The sequence below is a fragment of the Oryza sativa genome, chromosome 11 (assembly GCF_034140825.1).
Source record: "Oryza sativa Japonica Group chromosome 11, ASM3414082v1".
Classification (NCBI taxonomy): Eukaryota; Viridiplantae; Streptophyta; class Magnoliopsida; order Poales; family Poaceae; genus Oryza; species Oryza sativa.
In genome coordinates, this window is record NC_089045.1 from 3,056,438 (window position 1) to 3,074,439 (window position 18,002).

The 18,002-nt window shown below is 46.5% G+C and overlaps 2 protein-coding genes, 1 long non-coding RNA gene and 1 pseudogene across 6 annotated transcripts; 3 read left to right on the top strand and 1 right to left on the bottom strand.

Moving 5' to 3' along the window:
- The first annotated feature begins 9,829 nt into the window (after positions 1 to 9,829).
- On the top strand, positions 9,830 to 12,734 carry LOC9267552 (disease resistance protein RGA2). Of its 3 annotated transcripts, XM_066305353.1 has the most exons (3): positions 9,830 to 10,120; positions 10,944 to 11,200; positions 11,308 to 12,734. In XM_066305353.1, the coding sequence occupies exons 2-3, from the start codon at positions 11,136 to 11,138 to the stop codon at positions 12,389 to 12,391; spliced, it is 1,149 nt and encodes a 382-aa protein (XP_066161450.1). In that variant the 5' UTR covers positions 9,830 to 10,120; positions 10,944 to 11,135; the 3' UTR covers positions 12,392 to 12,734. The 3 variants fall into 3 exon arrangements, with proteins under 3 accessions (XP_066161450.1, XP_015617175.1, XP_066161449.1); XM_015761689.3 differs by having other exon boundaries at positions 10,944 to 12,734; XM_066305352.1 differs by lacking the exon at positions 9,830 to 10,120 and having other exon boundaries at positions 10,329 to 12,734.
- A 179-nt stretch (positions 12,735 to 12,913) lies between these two features.
- Positions 12,914 to 15,676, top strand: LOC136351069 (putative disease resistance protein RGA3). Of its 2 annotated transcripts, none has more exons than XM_015761686.3 (2): positions 12,914 to 13,097; positions 13,966 to 15,676. In XM_015761686.3, exons 1-2 carry the CDS (start codon positions 13,072 to 13,074, stop codon positions 15,401 to 15,403), a joined length of 1,464 nt encoding a protein of 487 aa, XP_015617172.1. In that variant the 5' UTR covers positions 12,914 to 13,071; the 3' UTR covers positions 15,404 to 15,676. The 2 variants fall into 2 exon arrangements, with proteins under 2 accessions (XP_015617172.1, XP_015617173.1); XM_015761687.3 differs by having other exon boundaries at positions 12,917 to 13,101; positions 14,001 to 15,676.
- On the bottom strand, positions 13,714 to 14,693 carry LOC112936862 (uncharacterized). Its single transcript, XR_010737541.1, has 3 exons — positions 14,543 to 14,693; positions 14,383 to 14,461; positions 13,714 to 14,301 (listed from the first exon to the last, which is right to left on the bottom strand). It is a non-coding gene; the product is annotated as an uncharacterized lncRNA (long non-coding RNA).
- Positions 15,677 to 16,532: 856 nt separating the features above from the next.
- On the top strand, positions 16,533 to 17,675 carry LOC107278141 (vacuolar iron transporter homolog 4-like; annotated as a pseudogene).
- Positions 17,676 to 18,002: the final 327 nt, after the last annotated feature.

Here is an 18,002-nt window from a genome sequence, read left to right on the forward strand (position 1 = left end):
GCCAGAGTAAAACTATTCGAATAGCCGTGCCCGCGGTTATGGGCGATCAACCAGATTCACCGTGATTAGTCTCATCCCTAGTTTAGCTTAATGAACTGGTGTAGTTCAGGTGGTTGGTTGGGCCTGTTGCAACGTGGGGTAGCGTTGGACAGTGTTTGGTTAACATTGATTAATTACTACAACTGTTTTACTGCCTTCAACTACTGTTTTTAAATGCTAGCTTTATGCAAAAGAACCTCTAGCCTCCTTTGGTTATATCCTGCATCATACCTCCTCTTCCGGTATGACTTGCTGAGTACAGTGGGTAGTACTCAGTCTTGCTCTCTTTTCCCCCACACCAGAGCTGAAGATCTTCCTAGTTGGAGCTGTTTTGTCAAAGTTGGTTTCGTCGCTGCCGTCAAGGATTGCCTGTGGAGTGGAGTCGCCCGCTGCTGAAGTCAAGCTTCCCGGTTTAGCTCGCTTTTATCTTTTCCGCTGCATTTGTAATCTTTTCTATTTTTGTAAGACGTGGATCTGTATGTCAACAATTGTCGTTTGTGTACCCTGGCTGGTCCTGGACAGGGATTTAATGCACATTCAGCTTAGAAATTCTGGTTCGAGAATTTCTGGGCGTGACACACACCATGGTGGAAACCAACCAGCAAAAGGATCGCTTCGCCAGTTGAGACGCTCAAGGAATGGCGCTTCCATTTTCGTGTGTTGTGTGCTAGTGGGAAAGAAGATATGAAGAGGTTGCCTTCAGATTGTCAATTATATAGCGTCAATTTCACTGCAATATATGTGAACTCAATGAGATACATTATTCATTAGATGTGACAAGACGATCACGCGTGGGCGTGATTCACTTTATGTCAACAGGCAGCGCCGAAAGTTGATAGTGACAACTCGAGCTGCCGCTTTTCATGTGTGCTGTTGTGGACTGTGCGCGCTACTGGATCTGACACTACCGTGAAGCGCTGAAAGTGTGTAGTCATGAGCATAAGTTGTTCTAGCACCATATGAATGAAAAGAACTATGTAGACGAGACAAACACAAGTAGTACTGCAGTAGTAATAGCAAAAGTAGTACTGCTTTACAAGTTTGTAAGCCAAAAGAAACGGTCACATAAGGACTGAAGAGGTAGAACACTACTGACGAGGCCTCTTACCCCTATCCCTCCTACCATGCGCCCTAATGTGCCCCTGGGAGTACGTGAGTCGGTCCGGGGGTATGGCACGGCCAACCCGTCCTGCCTGTACAGGTGTGACCTCTGGCTGCTCCTGAGTGTGCGCCTCTGGAGCTCCTCCAAGCTGAGAGGAGCCTAGTACGTCGTGGTGGTGTGCACCGTGCAAGTCGTCGTCGTAGAACTGGCTAGTAGGACCAGTCCTACCGGCGTGAGACGAAGAGGCCCCAGTACCCAAGATCCCGGCTGCAAATCCTGCTGGACAAGGACCATCAGTTTCATACAGGTATTTAATAGTATTAATAAAAAGTAAAGTACCGTGTGGGCGAGGGATCGACGCTCCGTGAGAGGAAGAGCTGGCGAACGCGCCCGAAGAGGTGGCGAACGCCCCTGCGGAGCTCGCGGAAGCGCCGGTCTTGGCTGCGAACGCGCTCGAAGGCAAACGAGGTCCTGCGATGAGGAAACGTGCAGTTAAAACATGGTGACATATTCGTGCAAAAGCTGAAACAAAAATGAACTAATCTCTGGGCTGAACTGTACCGTGCGAAACCGGTGCTGTAGGTCGCACTGCTCCGAAGCTAGGGGCGCTCGAAGGCAAACGAAGTCCTGCGAGGATGGAACATCAAGTTACGACGGGGTGATGTTTTCGTACAAAAACAGAAACAAAACTTAAGAAACCTCTTGGCTGAGCAGTACCGTGCGAAACAGGTGCCGTAGGTCGAGGTCCTGCTCCGACGGTAGGCGCGCGAGGCCGTGGTTGTACCGGACCAGCTGGAGGTACGACGTCCACGGCGCTGCGACAGGAGAAGACGCGCATGACCGCACGCATCTTCTCCTGCATCCGGTCGAAGGTCACCCTCTGCTCAACGTCAGTCAAGTGCAAACCTCTGTTCAACCTCACTTGGACTGCGGTGATATCGGCACTGATATCCCGTGCGGCATCAGCCTATGCAAGATGGAAATAAAAAATTCAGTAGTTGTCCTATATTATGCAAGATAAATGAAATAATTGTAAGAACTAATACAAATTCGACGTACCCCCACGAAGTAGTCTCGGTCACGGTGCGTGGGATACGCGTCCGTGACAGCGGCAACGTGCGGCTCTGGGGCGTCTGGAGTGAAGGTCACACGCGCACGAGTGCGAGGAAGGTACCAGCGAAGGTAGTCACGGTAGTTCTCCTCCGTGTGTGGGAAGAGCTCGTTGATCACCTCCTCTGTAGCTAACACCCAGTCGTCAACGTACTGCTGTACACGTGGAGCCCAAAGTGCGCCTGCTAGCTGTCCCTGTCGAGTCAACCTGTGAAGAGAGGTAAATTATATGGCTCGATGAAGTAATTATCATAAAAATTTAGAAATGAACAATCCGAACTCACGAGTGGTCGGCAGGGAGGACGGTCGGCTGCACGTTGCCCGGAAACACCTGCCTAAGTCCGAACTGTCTCATCACACGCTGCGTGCAGTGAGGCTCAACGAAAATGTCGAACACCATCGGCAGGATGGTGAGCCAGTAAGCCTGGTCGCGTGTGCACAAGGACGAAAGTCCTAGCGGTGCTCTCGCAGCGACGGCCTCTTCTGTGTACGGCTCCCAGATGACGTCGCTCGGCTGGAGACGGTCAAACTCGAACACGAAGTCCGGGTAACCTCGTCTCACCTGGACGTGAGCGTAACGACGCTGCAATAAACATGATCGGAATTAGACATGTTATGTGAAGAAAAAAAGAAGACGACTGATAAACTTATAACGCAGCGAAGTTGCACTAACCCCACGTCGACACTAGTAAGTCCCCATCGTGGGACCGTCCTCTGGCCACTGCGCGCTGCGACCAACCCCGTAGGGTGCGCTGTCCACCACTGGTCGACCTATGGCAAACCTCTCGGCTGCCCAAAGCTGAAGCAACATAGGGCAGCCAGCGATGATCGCTCCCGCGTCAGTCTTCGTGCACGCCTCACAGAGGGCACGGTACGTGGCTGCTAGCACGGCAGAACCCCAGCTCCACTGCGGCACGTCCTGTGGCTGAGCATCCGCGATGGACCGTGCGTAGTGGACCAGCCGGAAGTCCACAGCGTGCCCGTGGGTGCTAGTGAACATCACCCACCCGAACAACCACAACAGGTATGCCTCAAGGGAGCGTCGGACCGAGTAATCATCAGCGTCAGGGTGCAGAAGGTCCGCCTACAATTAAGAGTGAAATGTTAGTACAAAACACTCTGTTGATCGCAAATAAGCATGTATGATAATAACAACTTATTTACTTACAGTGAACTGGAGCAACCAAGCCTTGCTAGGCCCGACTGTAGAGTACGGAGGAAGGGTGTTGGCCGGTCCTAGGTGTGGAAGGCGCATCACCTGCTCGAAGCGCGCAGTGATATCCTCCTTCCACCCAAAAACACCGTCCACGGGACTAACTGGTGCTCCCGCCAGCGGTAGCCCGAGCAGGTACGACAAGTCCTGCAGTGTCGGAGCCATCTCCCCACAGGGAAGGTGGAACGTGTGCGTCTCAGGTCTCCAGCGGTCTACCAGAGCGGCAAGGAGTGACCGGTCTGCATCCCACCGCTTCGCTGGGTCACGGTCGTCCGCCGCCGCCTCAACAAGCCTACAAAGTGGTAGAAGGCCTGCCGCACGTAACCTGTATAGAGCAAACTTCAAACATAAGTACAACACAAAGCAAAGTTGAGTTGAAATGTGAACATACGCGTACCAAGGAACGTGACGGGGGTCGACACGCAACCACTCGCGCGACGTGCGTGGACGGAAGGTGCCGAGCTGTGCACCCTCGACTGCTGACAAGAACGAGCGGTGGTTCCTGTCAATCCCACGGTTCAACAGCGCCGGTGTGTCGTACGCCATACCTGCATCAAATAGATTGATCAGAAACATATAAATAATTAGTTCAACATAAGTAATAAATGTTCATAAGCGAATTACTAACACATATTAAACAAGAGTACAAACAAACAAAAGTGTCACCATACGGAATATTTCTGATTACAACAATAACTGCAGTTACACGATATGAGTACTTAGTCCGAACACTCATCACGATAACATTATGATACAACACCGAATAGTTCGCAATACTACTAGTACAACAATAGTCGGAGGTACTCATTACAACAACATTCAATTGAAATTACACGATAGAAGTATTTAGTCCAAACACTCATCACATCACAACAGCATTTTATTTCCTAAATCGATAGCATTGTTACACCATGGAATCGCCTGCTGCGCGACGACGCCTTGGCCTTGCGCGCCTGCTTGTTGTTCCTTCACCAGGTGGTCGCCTACCATCACTTGAATGTCCAGATGGACTAGCATCTGCGCCGCTTGGAACTTCTGCATTCTTCGGGCATTTCTTGTAAGTATGGCCGCACAGATCACACTTGCTGCAGCGTAAAGTCCTCCCACCTGCTTCTGACTCATCCATATCATTTCTGATGCGTCTAGTTTGGCGTCGACCCTTTTTCACCCTTAACTTAGATGGATCTGGAACATAAAAAACTTGGGCACTCAGCGTTGTGTAAGATCCTAAGATCCCGAACCCATATATCTCCTCACTCCATGTATGAAAGATTGCTTCTTTCCTGAAATAATTTGAGACGTACACATTGGGAGATATGCCACAATCACCGGCAACAGCAAGAATGTGTGAGCAAGGAAGGTGATGAAGCTTCGGCTTCATACAACTGCAGGTACATCCACCATCCGCCTTCAAGACACATTCCTGCACGGCTTGCTTGCGATAGATACCACGCCTGCTCCTATCAACACACATTATTTCATACCGATGCACTTGTGTGCCTTGAGCAACAACTCTATGTCTCCGTGCCTTTTTGATTTTATCTTCCATATACTTTGTCACTACGTTGCCAAACACTATGTTGTTATCGGCCATGGACGGACCAATTTTCTTGTATCGATCCCTAAAGTACGCTTGCGTGCCGTGAAGGATGAATTCAACAATAGCAACCAATGGAAGTACCCGAACTCCTCGCATTACCCAGTTGTACACCTCTGCCAAATTGGTTGTCATTATGCCATACCGAGATCCATCGGTGTCGAACAATAGAGACCACTTCTCCTTAGGCTCATTCTCAATCCACTGAGTGAAATTTCTGATGGACGACCCTGACCTTTTTCTCATTGTTGGTGGGTCATCATGTAATGCACCAAGAGGTATGGGAGGCTCGTCACCTTCAACTTGTGGTCTGCGAGATTGCTCATCTGTTTGCTTCATTGTCAACTCATCCAACTTGTCCCACAACTCATTAAATTTCTTCTCTTGGTTCTGTGCACAGAGCCTCTTAAAGAGCTCCATAAGATGCTTGTTCTTGAATTGCTTGTAGAAATTTGCACCCATGTGACGCATGGACCACCGACTCCGAACATCAGGCCATTTAGCTGGAAGTCCCTTCTCATCCCAACCGTTCTGCAAGTAGTCAATAGCCCGCAACATACCCGCATGACGATCATGTATAAGGCAAACGTTGGGCCTCATACGCACCACTGCAATGTGCACTCTCTCTAGGAACCAGTACCAGCTTTCAGTGTTCTCACTCTCTACAAATACAAAAGCCATAGGTAGAACCTGGTTGTTCCCATCACACCCAATTGCTGTCAATATCTGACCTCGGTATTTACTTGTCATAAAAGTTCCATCTATGCATAGAACAGGTCGACAATGCACAAAAGCATTGATGCAAGCACCCAATGAGAAAAAGGCTATTTGCAGCACACTCTTTGTTCGATCATCAACCGATGTAAATGTATGTAGGTCATAGTAAGTATTATTATTCCTCTGGGCAATGGTGGCTAACAAACGAGGCAAATTATCATAAGAAGCTTCAAATGTGCCATACCTCATCTCAATAATCTTTTGTTTGGCTCTCCAGGCCTTTGCATAGCTTATGGTGTACTTGAATTTGTTCTCGATGTGCCTAATAATTGATTTTGGTTCAAAGCCAATGTTACCAACAACACTGCTGTACATCTCACTTGCCACAAAAGCTGAAGTGATGTTTCGGTGATACTTCTCCACCCCTTATAAGTAGCACTTGTGCTCGGTCACAATGCTAACTTTCCAATAATCATTCCATTTACCCTTATATGCATGGACACGCCACGGACAATCTTCCTTCATGCACCTTACTTCATACACATAATTTGTTGACTTGATCACCCTAAACTCTCTCTGCAAGGAAACTGCCCAATGCTTCACCGCCTCCTTCATCTCATCCTTATGAGCATACCTTGCACCCTCAATTACCTCGTTCTCCTTATACTCCCAGGGTACATGATCACCCTCTGATATAACAAGTCCAGAGAAGTCCTCATTTGCCCAATCAGTGGCCATTACATCACCTTCCTCATCGGATGATGCGTCGTCGTCCGCTTCCTCATTATCCGAATCTTCCCTCTCCATTTCATCAACAATTATACCGACTCTCTCCCCCTCATCCGCCATGCCCATGGCCTGCTCCTCCCTTGGTTGATTTTCCTCATTTTGCATCGATGGTCCAACAACATCCCCTGCATTGATAGGACCCTCTACATCTTCGGTTTGCATTGAAACATTTATATCTTTCTCTTGTACCGACACAAATATAACAAGGGGCCATGACCGTTCAAAAGTCATTTCCACATACCGTCTCCAAGCAGCAGTGCTGTCCATCGGCATTAGTTCCCAAAAATAACCTTCTGTTGCACGACTCACTACAACTGATACTGACATTGTGTAGACTTCTTGGTCTATTCTAAATCCTCTCAACAACCAACTATAAATTGACTGAAATGTTCTCTCCGCAGGCCTATCGATACCCTTAGATGTCATTACAAAATCTGACAGATCAACACCATCTGGACCAAATCTAATATTTCCTTCACCGTGAACTATCTGAAATGTGACCTTATTTGACATTGTGCCTGATGAAAACAATAACTGCGTTAACCTCGCATTTCTGTACTACGCCCTAAGTTACATTCTCTACAATATTGTTCTCCAAAATTCTAAAAGTAGGTTACATTCTCCAGATCAAACTAAACTACATCTTACAATTAACACTACTGTCTATGTCTCAATTCATACTATTATATTCTATGCTCTGGATCTACACATATGTGCTGTGTGCTACAGATATGCTAAAATATATGGAACTAAAACTAAAACGCAACATATATACTCAAACATAACATATTAGTACAAATGCAAAAGATGTATGGGAGCAAACCTGTGATGAAGTGAGCGAACCAGCAGGGCTTCGCCGCTCCCCTTCTGCTGCCCTCCCCTCTCTCTCTTTCGTTTTTTTTGGATTTTTAGTGAATATAATGAAATTTCAGAGAAGGGGGACTGGGCTTTATAGGGGGGAGGCAAAAATCGCCCTCCCCCAGGGCGGCAAGGGGGCCGCCTGCAAAATTCCATGCCCCCTCGCCGCCCATTTGCAGGCGGCCCCCCACACAGTACAAAATCGCCCTAGCGGAGGGCGGCAAGGGGGCCGCCTGCAAAATTCCATGCCCCCTCGCCGCCCATTTGCAGGCGGCCCCCCGCACAGTACAAAATCGCCCTAGCGGAGGGCGGCAAGGGGGCCGCCTGCAAATTTCGTTGACGGCCGTCGCCCGAGAGCGAACGGCCGTCTGCCACGTCATTTTCGCCGCCCTCTGGGATGGCGATTTTTAAAAATCGCCCTCCCAGAGGGCGGTAGGCGACTACTTCCGTCAATTTTCAAAATGAAAAATTATTTTTGTAAAACTTTTAATAAAAAAAATTAAAAATAAAAAAAATTCGAGGGGAAGTGGGGAACGAGACGAGGGGGAGGCGGAGCGATGCGATGCGGAGTTCACGGCGTAATATGGGCCGGCCCATTTCGGCCCAATATGGGCTGCGATGCGGATGTAACTGTATGCCGTCCGATGGGATGATTTTTTTTTGAAAAAGTACCTCGTCTTGTTACCGAATTACAAAATCGTCTCTCACCAAAAAAAACCAGATATATTAGGGCTGTTTTCGGCACCCTTTTCCGACCCCTCTTCCTTGTTTTCCACGCGCAGGCTTTTCAAACTGCTAAACAGTGTATTTTTTTTACAAAAATTTTCAAAGTTTCTATACGAAAGTTACTTAAAATTCAAATATAATCCATTTTTTTAAATAAATAGCTAATACTTAATTAATCACACGCTAATGGACCGCTCCGTTTTCCACGCGTACTGTTCCGGTTGGGAACATACAATGGCGAACACAGCCTAGTTCCCTTAACATACAAAACCGGTCATCATAGGTTCTTGGGCGGTTTTATCCCTGATTTTATCCGACGTGGTAGCTGAGTCAGCGTGGAACCCACGTGGGTCCCACATGTCAGCGACTACTCCCTTTCGTCTCTCTTGGCAACCGGCGGCGGATGAGGAACGGGGCTGGGCTAACGATGGGCGGGGAGAGGAGCGGAGGTGGAGATGGACGTGGCGGCGGCGGCGCCACCGACAACGGCTTCTCTCTTGCCCTCGTCTCGCTCTCCGTCGACTCCAGCGCCCGTGCATCCTCCTCTCCCGCCGCAGTGATTGGCTGAGGGGTGCTCCACCCTCCGCTGCTACCAGCCCTCGCAAGGCTGCTTCAGCGAGGCTATGACACCATCATTGTGTTGGCGGCGTGGTCGATTTGGAAAGAACACAACAACATAGTGTTCAACCAGAAGGTCAGGAGCTGGACAGCTAGGGAAATGGCCGAGGAAACAATGCTTTGGCGTTTGGCCAACCCCGCAGTGATAGGCTCCCTTAGAGCAACTTCAATAGAATGGTCAAATGGCTGGCCAAGCTAAATTTTAGCAAATATGAGGAAAAAATATCCTCCAATAGCCTCTCCATCCGGTTAGCTAAGCCATCCGAATGGCCAAATTGTACCTCTCACTGGTCAAACTTAGAGAGTCTCTCTGCCTAGCTATTCGTGGGCCCCACCACTCCCCCCACCCCATCTCTCTCTCCCGGCTAGAGCAAGAAGGCGTCGATGGCGCCGCTCGTGAACGGTGACGGCACGAAGGAGAGAGGCACTGGAGCCAGCCGCGACCGCAGTCGTCGTCCGCGCCGTCCCCAGCCGCGACCACCGTCGCCGTCCGCACCGTCTCCTGAGCCGGCCGCAACAGCCGTCGCCGTCCACACCAGTCGCTGAGCCAGCTGCGACCGCCGACGTCGTCTGCGCCATCCCTAGCCGCCGCCATCCGCTTCCATCCCCGCGTGGATTTGACCGGGCGGCGTGGATTCGGGAGAGGAGGAGTGAGAGAAAGAGGAAGAAGAATGGGTACAGAGGCTGACGCATAGGTCCCGCTGTCATAGACTCAAAGTAGAGAGGATGGATGGATGGAGAGGCTATTGGAGTAAACAACGAATTTGATTTGACAAATGAAATGGAGAGTTGGCCAAATATATATTTGGAGAGTCGAATTTAGAGAGAGCGTTGGAGATGCTATTAGATTGCAGGTTTCGTGGCTAGATTAGGCTTTAGCTCCTTTCTTCCGGTTCTCCTATCCCCTGTTGCTCTTTGTTTTTCGATGTAAAGAACTGTTTTTCTCCGGTTAATAAAAAATACGCATCTACCGTATTCCCCCAAAAAAGCATTACGCAACACTGCGATAGCGCGACGTTGATTCGGTTTTACATATAAACCCCTAATTTTTTTACAAATTGGCCCTACCTTAGATGGCGATGCGTTTCCCGTCAGCCCTGTCACGCCGCCGCCGGTCGCCGAACGGCAGCCGCAGCTGCGCGGGCAGCGGCGGAGGCGGAGGCGAAATTTTCTCTACTGCTCGCTTACAATCTCAGTAGTGTCAGTAGTGTGATAGAGCAAGAGGAAATCGACGCAAAAATCAGATGGAAGTGTGATAGATCGTCGGTGGTGTGGGGAGGAGAAGATGGCCGGAGAGGAAGGTGGTTGGTGGTGTGAGCTTGCTGCTGCGGCGGAGGCCACTCGCTTCAAGGTTCGCTCCTTTCTCTCTCATATACAAATTTGTGCTTGTGTTTATTTGCGCAAGCACTAGGAGGAGTGCGATCTGTTAGTGCCTAATTTAATTTCAGTCCCTTTCATCAGTTCCATCGTTGTTGATTGCTCGTAAAATATTCTCCGTTCCATTCTTACTAATTAAATTGACCGGACAAAATATGGTGTTTTAGGTGACTGGCATAAATTTGACCTGCTAAAATTTTATTGTCTGAAGATTATTGTGATAATTTTGACTGCATACTGGAGCGTGTACCAGCTAGCCCCCCAAGTCAAATCAGTCTCAAGCTTCATTCCACTCGTATCTGGACTGCTGCCCAAAATCCATTGGTGCATCTACTTTTGAGTTCACATGAAAATCCATTGGTGCATCTACTTTGAGTTCACATGGTTCACATGGTGATTACAAGTTCATGTCTGATAATCTTATGTGCTTTCTGATGTTGACTAATCGGCTTTGGCTCTGTAGAAAGTAATGAAGGTAGAAACACATAAACGTGGGAATCCTTCGTCTTACTTTTTGAGAAGAAAATTCTGGTTTAGGAAGAGTTACCTCATGTAGACGTCTTTCTCTCTGCTCATGTAAATTCATGTAAATCGCTTTCAATACTAGATCAGAAAATTCATGTAAATTGCTTTCAATACCTGCACAAATTTCTTGTAGACGTGTTTCTCTCTGCTTCGTTCCTTCTTTATCATCTCTAGAATCCTGGCTCACTATGCAAAATCCCATCTTGACCACTTGCTCCTGAGTCCTGATAGAGCTTGGCTTGGTATGGAGATTCTGATTTCTGCTGTGGCAGGTGAACTTATCAGCCGGTTCATCTCTTCGCTACAACAATATTACAGCAACCACACAAGCGAGGAAGATGATCGTACAAGGTTGCAGCGGATCTTGCTCAGGATGCACTCTGTTGTTGAGGAGGCAGAAGGACGCCACATCACAAACCAGGGGATGCTCCTACAGCTAAAGGGACTTATCGAGGGATTCTACCATGGTTACCACATTCTCGACAAGGTCACCTTCCAACCCCCAGAAGAAGAGAGCATCAAAGATGAGGTGATTCACGAGATAAATTCATCTGCCTTGATTACTTCGAATTCGGCCAAGCGGTTTCGTTTTGCTGATGCTCTAAGGAAACACACACCAATTTCCTTTGCTAGCAGGAGCACAACAAACCTGAAAGGTGTTGTTGAAGATTTAGAAACTAAGATCGCGGATATGAGAGAGTTTGTCATGCTCCTAGGCAGCTACCCTCGCCTACCTCGCCAGCCTTACAGTACATATCTGTTCATGGATAAGTGTATGTTTGGTCGCCGTGTTGAGAAAGAGAAAGTCATCGACTTCTTGCTTTGCAGTGATCTTCCTGATACATATGTCAGCATTCTTCCAATTATTGGTCCACACAGAATTGGAAAGAAAACTCTTGTGCAGCATGCTTGCCAGGATGACAGGGTGAAGAGCTGCTTCTCCCATATATTTTTCTTTAAAGAAGATGATCTGAAGATGGGAGAGCTGTTGCTTAACTCCAAGGCTTCTCCAGGGAAGTATTTGTTTGTTATTGAGTTCATTTGTGATGTGAATGAGGCAGCATGGACCAAATTCCAATCATATTTGCAGAATATGCCCAGTACTGAAATTAAGGTTGTAATCATTGGTAGAACAGATGATGTTACTAAGTTTGGGACAACCCAACCCATCAGGATGAAGAGGCTGTCTGAAGAAGAGTACTGGTACTACTTCAAGGCACTTTCTTTTGGAAGCATGAATCCTGATGAGCATCCAAAGCTAGCATCTCTGGGCATGCAGTTAGCTACTGAGATGAATGGATCATTTCTTGGTGCAAATATACTAGGTGAACTCTTAAGAGCTAATCCTAACACTCAATTCTGGCAGAGTATCTTATTAAGCTTAAGAGGGTTTGTACAAAAGAACTTGTGTTGGTTTGGTGTACACCCTGAAGATCTTCTTGAAAGAAATACCCCTGTTGATTTCACCAGGATGGCCTTTCTTGGTGCTCAAGTTCATGGTTGCCTGGTTTATGATCTTAGGGTCGCTGGCCCTGCACAAAATCAGCTACCAAAACTAACGTCAAGAGAAGTGTTATTGGGAGGTAATATTCCCGTCGAACAGAAGTTTGATGTGCTGGTATGGAAATCTGGCATTCCACCATACTGTGATTACATAGCTACTTTTGAGAAACAGAAACCACGGCGTGTGGTTGGGAAGAGGAATACCATCTACCACTGAGAAAACACAAGCTCAAATCTTAATTTGGGGGAGAACTCTACAAATTAAGAAATTATATCGTCGGTAATGTAATTTAAAAGGCTTGCTCTGACTACTATTGGAATAATTTGTACAGTTCAGATCAATGTAGCACTTGTGTCTCTACTGTAGGTTAAAATGTGTATATTTTTATTAAGAAAAACTCTGTTGTATCTGTTCCTATTAGTTTGGATATGTGAAATTCAGTCAGTTACAGTTGTTACCCTGACTTGTATTTGCATGTATGACGGAAACCTTTTGTAAAGAAACTACTTCATGTTTCTGACTATGTGACCTATGTATGAACAATTTAATTTACACAATATCTGTTTGGGCATAGTTAGTTTCAGTCCCTTTCATCAATTCCATCATGGTCAGAGCCTGCCTTGCTTGACTTTCTAAATTCCAATTACCCTAATGGTGCATTTCTTTATAGACCTCTGTTTAGATAATTTCTTCCTGATTTTCTCTTGCAAATCACAAAGGATATGTTCATCTCTGCAGTTGCAAGTGATCTTTCAGCCATTTCATCTCCTTTTGGATCCAGAAATTTGAGAAGCGGCACACAACAGTGGAGGGGAAGGAATCTTGATAGGCTGAACAGCATCCTTCTAAAGATCCACACCATCGTTGAGGTCTCATGGCAGATCACAACCTGAGGAATGATCCTCCAGTTTTGGCGCCTATGGTAGGTACGTTATTTGATTAGTATTTTTTTGGCACGTCAAGTTGCAGACTGTTGGTGAGGAGGTAGTACTTGAAGATCATTCTCAAAACGCCTCTGTTTATGGTCAGAACAATAAGCTATGAAGAAAAAAAATTTTGTTTTAGGTGTAAAAAAAGATAGGGAAGCAAATTAGTGCTGATAGCTTTCCTAGGTTATATAGGCTGTATGTACCTTTCACCAATTATCCACCTTTACTGTAGTTATTCAGACAGTTCAGGGCATAGAGGCATGAGTAGCTACTGTAGCTAACAGATGTTTCTTTTTTTAAAAAAAAAGAAGAAGAGAAAATAATGATGTATATGCTCTTACTAGTCTGAACATGTAAATGCAGTCAGTCACTATTGCTATTAGTACTATGAACATTACGTATACCTTTTGAAAAGAAACTACTCCCTCCGTTTCACAATGTAAGACTTTCTAGCATTACCCACATTCATTTAGATGTTAATGAATCTAGACATGTATGTGTTTAGATTCATTAACATATATATATATATATGTATGTGAGCAATGCTACAAAGTCTTACATCGTGAAAAAGAGGAAGTACTTTATGCTTCTGACTGTTGTGTCCTCATATGACCAATTCAATGCACCAATATATCTGTTATATATTTTGCCGGGTTGGCCGAAAGATTCGGTCAACCAATTTCATGAAGAAAGGAAGGGTACATTACAATTAAAGAGCTTACAACGACTGTTAAATAGTGCCTAACTAATTTCAATCACTTTCATCGTAGTCCCAGCAGCTGCCTTGCTTGACTTTCCAACTTCCTAACACCTTAATAGTAGTATTTCGTAACAAACTTCTGCTTACACAATTTCCTCCAGGGTTAGGCTCACAATGGACATGCTCATCTCTGCAGTTGCAAGTGATCTTGTGAGCCGGTTCATCTCCTACCTGGTCCATAAATCTGAGAAGCAGCACACGACAACAGAGCAGGACCTGGAGAGGCTGAAGAGTGTTCTCCTAAGGATCTACACCATAGTTGAGGAGGCGGAGGCACGACAAATCAGGAACAGAGGAATGATCCTTCAACTCAAGGGTCTCATGGAAGGTATGTTTCTTGGGTATTATGTTCTTGACTCCTTCCAGTTCCAGTGTGTTGAAGAGGAGGGTGTAGATGAAGATCACCAGGTCAGTTGCAAGCGCCTTCGGTTCAGTACCTGCACAAGGAGCACTTCATTGTTATCACTCGGTACAGAGAACACACCTGTGCTTAAGAATGTTATTGAAAGTTTGGAGACCAAAATTTGTGATGTGAGGGAGCTTGTTGTGCTGCTAGCCAGTTGCCCTCGTCTTCCTCAGCAACCCTATTGCACATATCTGTTCATGGAAAAGAGTTTGTTTGGTCGCCATGTCGAGAAAGAGCAAGTAATCGACTTTATACTACATGATGATCAGAACCTGGCTGTCCTTCCTATCATTGGGCCTCACAGAATTGGGAAGAGAACCCTTGTCCATCATGCTTGTCAAGATGAACGGGTTCGTGGTCGCTTCCTGAATATTGTTTTCTTCCATGGTGATGATCTTGGAAACATTTCATTAATGCCTTCAACGAAATACTTGTGCATAGTTGAGTTCAGTTGGGATGTTGATGCGGAAGCATGGAAGATCTTTCGATCATCTATGAAGAAGGCAGCTATAAGTGGCAGTAAAGTCATTATCATAGGAAGAACAGATGAGATTGCCAAGTGGGGAACAACACCAGCAATCAGGTTGAACAGATTGTCACCAGAAATGTACTGGTACTACTTCAAGGCACTTTCTTTTGGAAGCATGAACCCTGACGACCATCCAAAGCTGGCTTCTCTAGGAATGCAACTGGCAACAGAACTACAGGGATCATTTCTTGGTGCAAACATACTTGGCCACATACTAAGGGGTAATCCAAGTGCTGAAATCTGGAGTGGGTTCTTGATGAGCTTGAGGATGTCACGAAAGCGCTTATCCATCTTCGAGGAGCATCCTCCTGAGAAGAACCACCCTTCTCATACAGCTGAAGTAGCGTTCATGAATTATCGAGGTTGTATGTTGTATGATCTTAGGGAGGCTGGCCATTTCCAGAGTGATATTCCCAGATTAACACCAGCAGGAGTAGAGCTAGAAGGCAAAATTCCTTGTGATTTGGGGTTTGATGTGCTGGTATGGAGATCTCAAATCCCGCCATTCTGCAACTACATAGCTACATTTTTGCAGCCAAAGCCCCGGCGCATTGTCAGAAGGAACAAGAATCCCCTGGCAGTTAGTATTACTTATCAATCATGATCTTGTATGAAGGACATATGCCCTCCAATTTCTGGTCGATCTGATCAGAATTCGGATGGTCAAGATCGATTGGGATGGTAAAGAATCTATATGCATAACAATCACAGTAACCTGTAACTTGTTCCAGATACTAGTGTACCTGTACATCCGCTTCTTCTTCTTTTTTCTTTTCTTTTTTTTCTTTTTTTTTTGCTGGTTTGGATGTGTGTAGTTTAAGGTAGTAAGGAATTGATGTGGGTTTTAAAAAATAACAATTATTTCCTCGTTTCTTTTGCCCCATGTTCTATCATTTAATTACTTCTTGTGAAAGGGCATGTAGCCTAGTGATTGCAGTGATCTGAGTAGCACCTAAGATCCTAAGTATGTTGGGTCCAATTTCTCTTTCTTGTTAACTTCTTAGCCTTATTTTCTTACATGGAGGAAATTGGAATGACCTGCATGGCTGCATGTTTAGCTTGCGGGTTGCTGTTGGATTTGTGAAAATTTTGAATGAGAATTCGCCGTCGTCTTGCTCAGAACGGAGCATATAATATTATAGAGTAATTTAGTGAGTAAGCGTCATGCATATTATTACAGTTAGCATATATTCATTGGTGTCGTGTTTCATATTGTTGTGAACTCGAATACGATGCTAATTCTGCGAAATTTGAGGGCCGTGAAATAGATTAATATGCTTGTAGCTGACCTGTAAACCTGCTACTTAATCTGTTGTACTTGTAAAATGCTCTACATATGGGATCATCTTAAAAATTCTTAATCGACTAACCACATTACTGCACCCTACATAGGTGTTCACATCGCTGTAGTTTTGATAATGGCTGTCGATTGGCTATCTCGATGTGTAAAAAAGGAAAGCCACAGAAGTGTACAACACACAAGATGTTGATTATTATTATTATTATTATTATTATTATTATTATTATTATTATTATTATTATTATTATTATTATTATTATTATCTTTTTAAACATAATAATAGAGATGTTCTTACCAACCTGGTTGCAAGCACTAGCAGCCTGTGCCCTCTTCTCAGCTTCCTAGGGAGCATCATTGACAAATCACACCCTTCTGATGACTTCGCGCTACAAAATAAACAAACCTAATATAGAACATAACATATATCTTAGTATTACAAATCTACAAATCTGGATAGAACATATTTTTTTTATAGTAACACAGTACAAATGCAGACGCTCACAACACGTGCACTCTCATCCCTATAAACACACGCACACCCTACTTCTATGAGCACCTCCGAAAGACTGGACCAACGTATATTGAGGTTAACAAAGTCACCACGGACACCTCATTGTTCTAACATTGAAAGAATAATTAGCCATAAATGCTAGTTCCACCAATAAGAATCTAACTTGTTGAGTTACGGTCACTTCGCTGGATATATCATATATCAAATGTTACCTCACATATTACACCACATATTAGATTTGTTTAATTTAGAAGAGAGGGAGTAAGAAACAATGACAAAAGGTATCCAACTTGTTAAGCTTCATCTTTGTTTGTACTCCATATATAAAAATAGCCGCAGAAATCACCTGAGATGTGTAGGCCTCGTGTTCTCCACGCGCTTCTCGACTTGGCGCCTCGACGAGCACGAGCATGGCTGCCACCAACGGCGATGCCGAGCTCACCGTGGCGGAGGAGGCAAAGGAGGAGGAGGAAGCCACCGACGACGGCGGCGGCGGAGTGAGCTCCCAGTGGCTGCGCGCCGCGGTGCTGGGCGCCAGCGACGGCCTCGTCTCCACCGCGGCGCTCATGCTCGGCATCGGCGCGGCGCGCCCCGCCGACGCGCGCGCCGTCCTCCTGTCCGGGCTGGCCGGCCTCGTCGCCGGCGCCTGCAGCATGGCCATCGGCGAGTACGTCTCCGTCCACGTGCAGCTCGACGTCGAGCTCGCCGACCTCGAACGCCGGCGCCGCCGCGGCGGCCCGGCTCCGGCTGGCCTGGGACTGCACGCGGCGGCGGCGGCGGTGTCGCGCCCCGGCCAGGCCGCGGCCGCCTCGGCGCTGTCCTTCGCCGCCGGCGCCGCGCTCCCGCTGCTCGCGGCGTGGTTCGTCGCCGGCGCCTACAGGGTGAGGGTGGTGGTGGTCGTCGCGACGGCGAGCCTCGCGCTGGCGGCGTTCGGCGCGGCAGGGGCGCGGCTGGGCCGGGCTCCCGGTGGCCGGGCCGGGCTTAGGGCGTGGTCGGAGGGTTGCTGGCCATGGCCGCCACCTATGGCGTCATGAAGCTCTTCAGAACACATGGCGTTTGATGAAGCTGAATCATGATTAAGTTGACATGATGTAAAATTATCCAAATGCATAGAGACACGGTTTTTTTTTTAAAAAAAAAAAAGCTTCGGCTAAACATGGTGAGACTTACCGATTAGTGATGCAACATGCGTTCTTGCATTTCACAGGTAAAAATTGCTTCTGCATAAGAAGACCAGATATGAACTGGTTACCAAGTTTGTCCATGGATCTGAATGCTCCCCAATAAACAGAGGAAGATTGCAAATTCATACATTTTCCACTGTTCCACACCATAATCTCATTTCTTGCCAGAAAAAAAGGAAACGTCAGACTGTACCAGAATGGAAACAAC

Excerpts from the sequence above, each read along its gene's own strand:
- LOC9267552 (XM_066305352.1), top strand. The coding sequence starts at position 10,916 with ATGGAGATTCTGATTTCTGCTGTGGCAGGTGAACTTATCAGCCGGTTC.
- LOC136351069 (XM_015761686.3), top strand. The coding sequence starts at position 13,072 with ATGATCCTCCAGTTTTGGCGCCTATG. Across the intron at positions 13,098-13,965 it reads CTCCAGTTTTGGCGCCTATG|GGTTAGGCTCACAATGGACA; the intron begins GTAGGTACGTTA and ends AATTTCCTCCAG.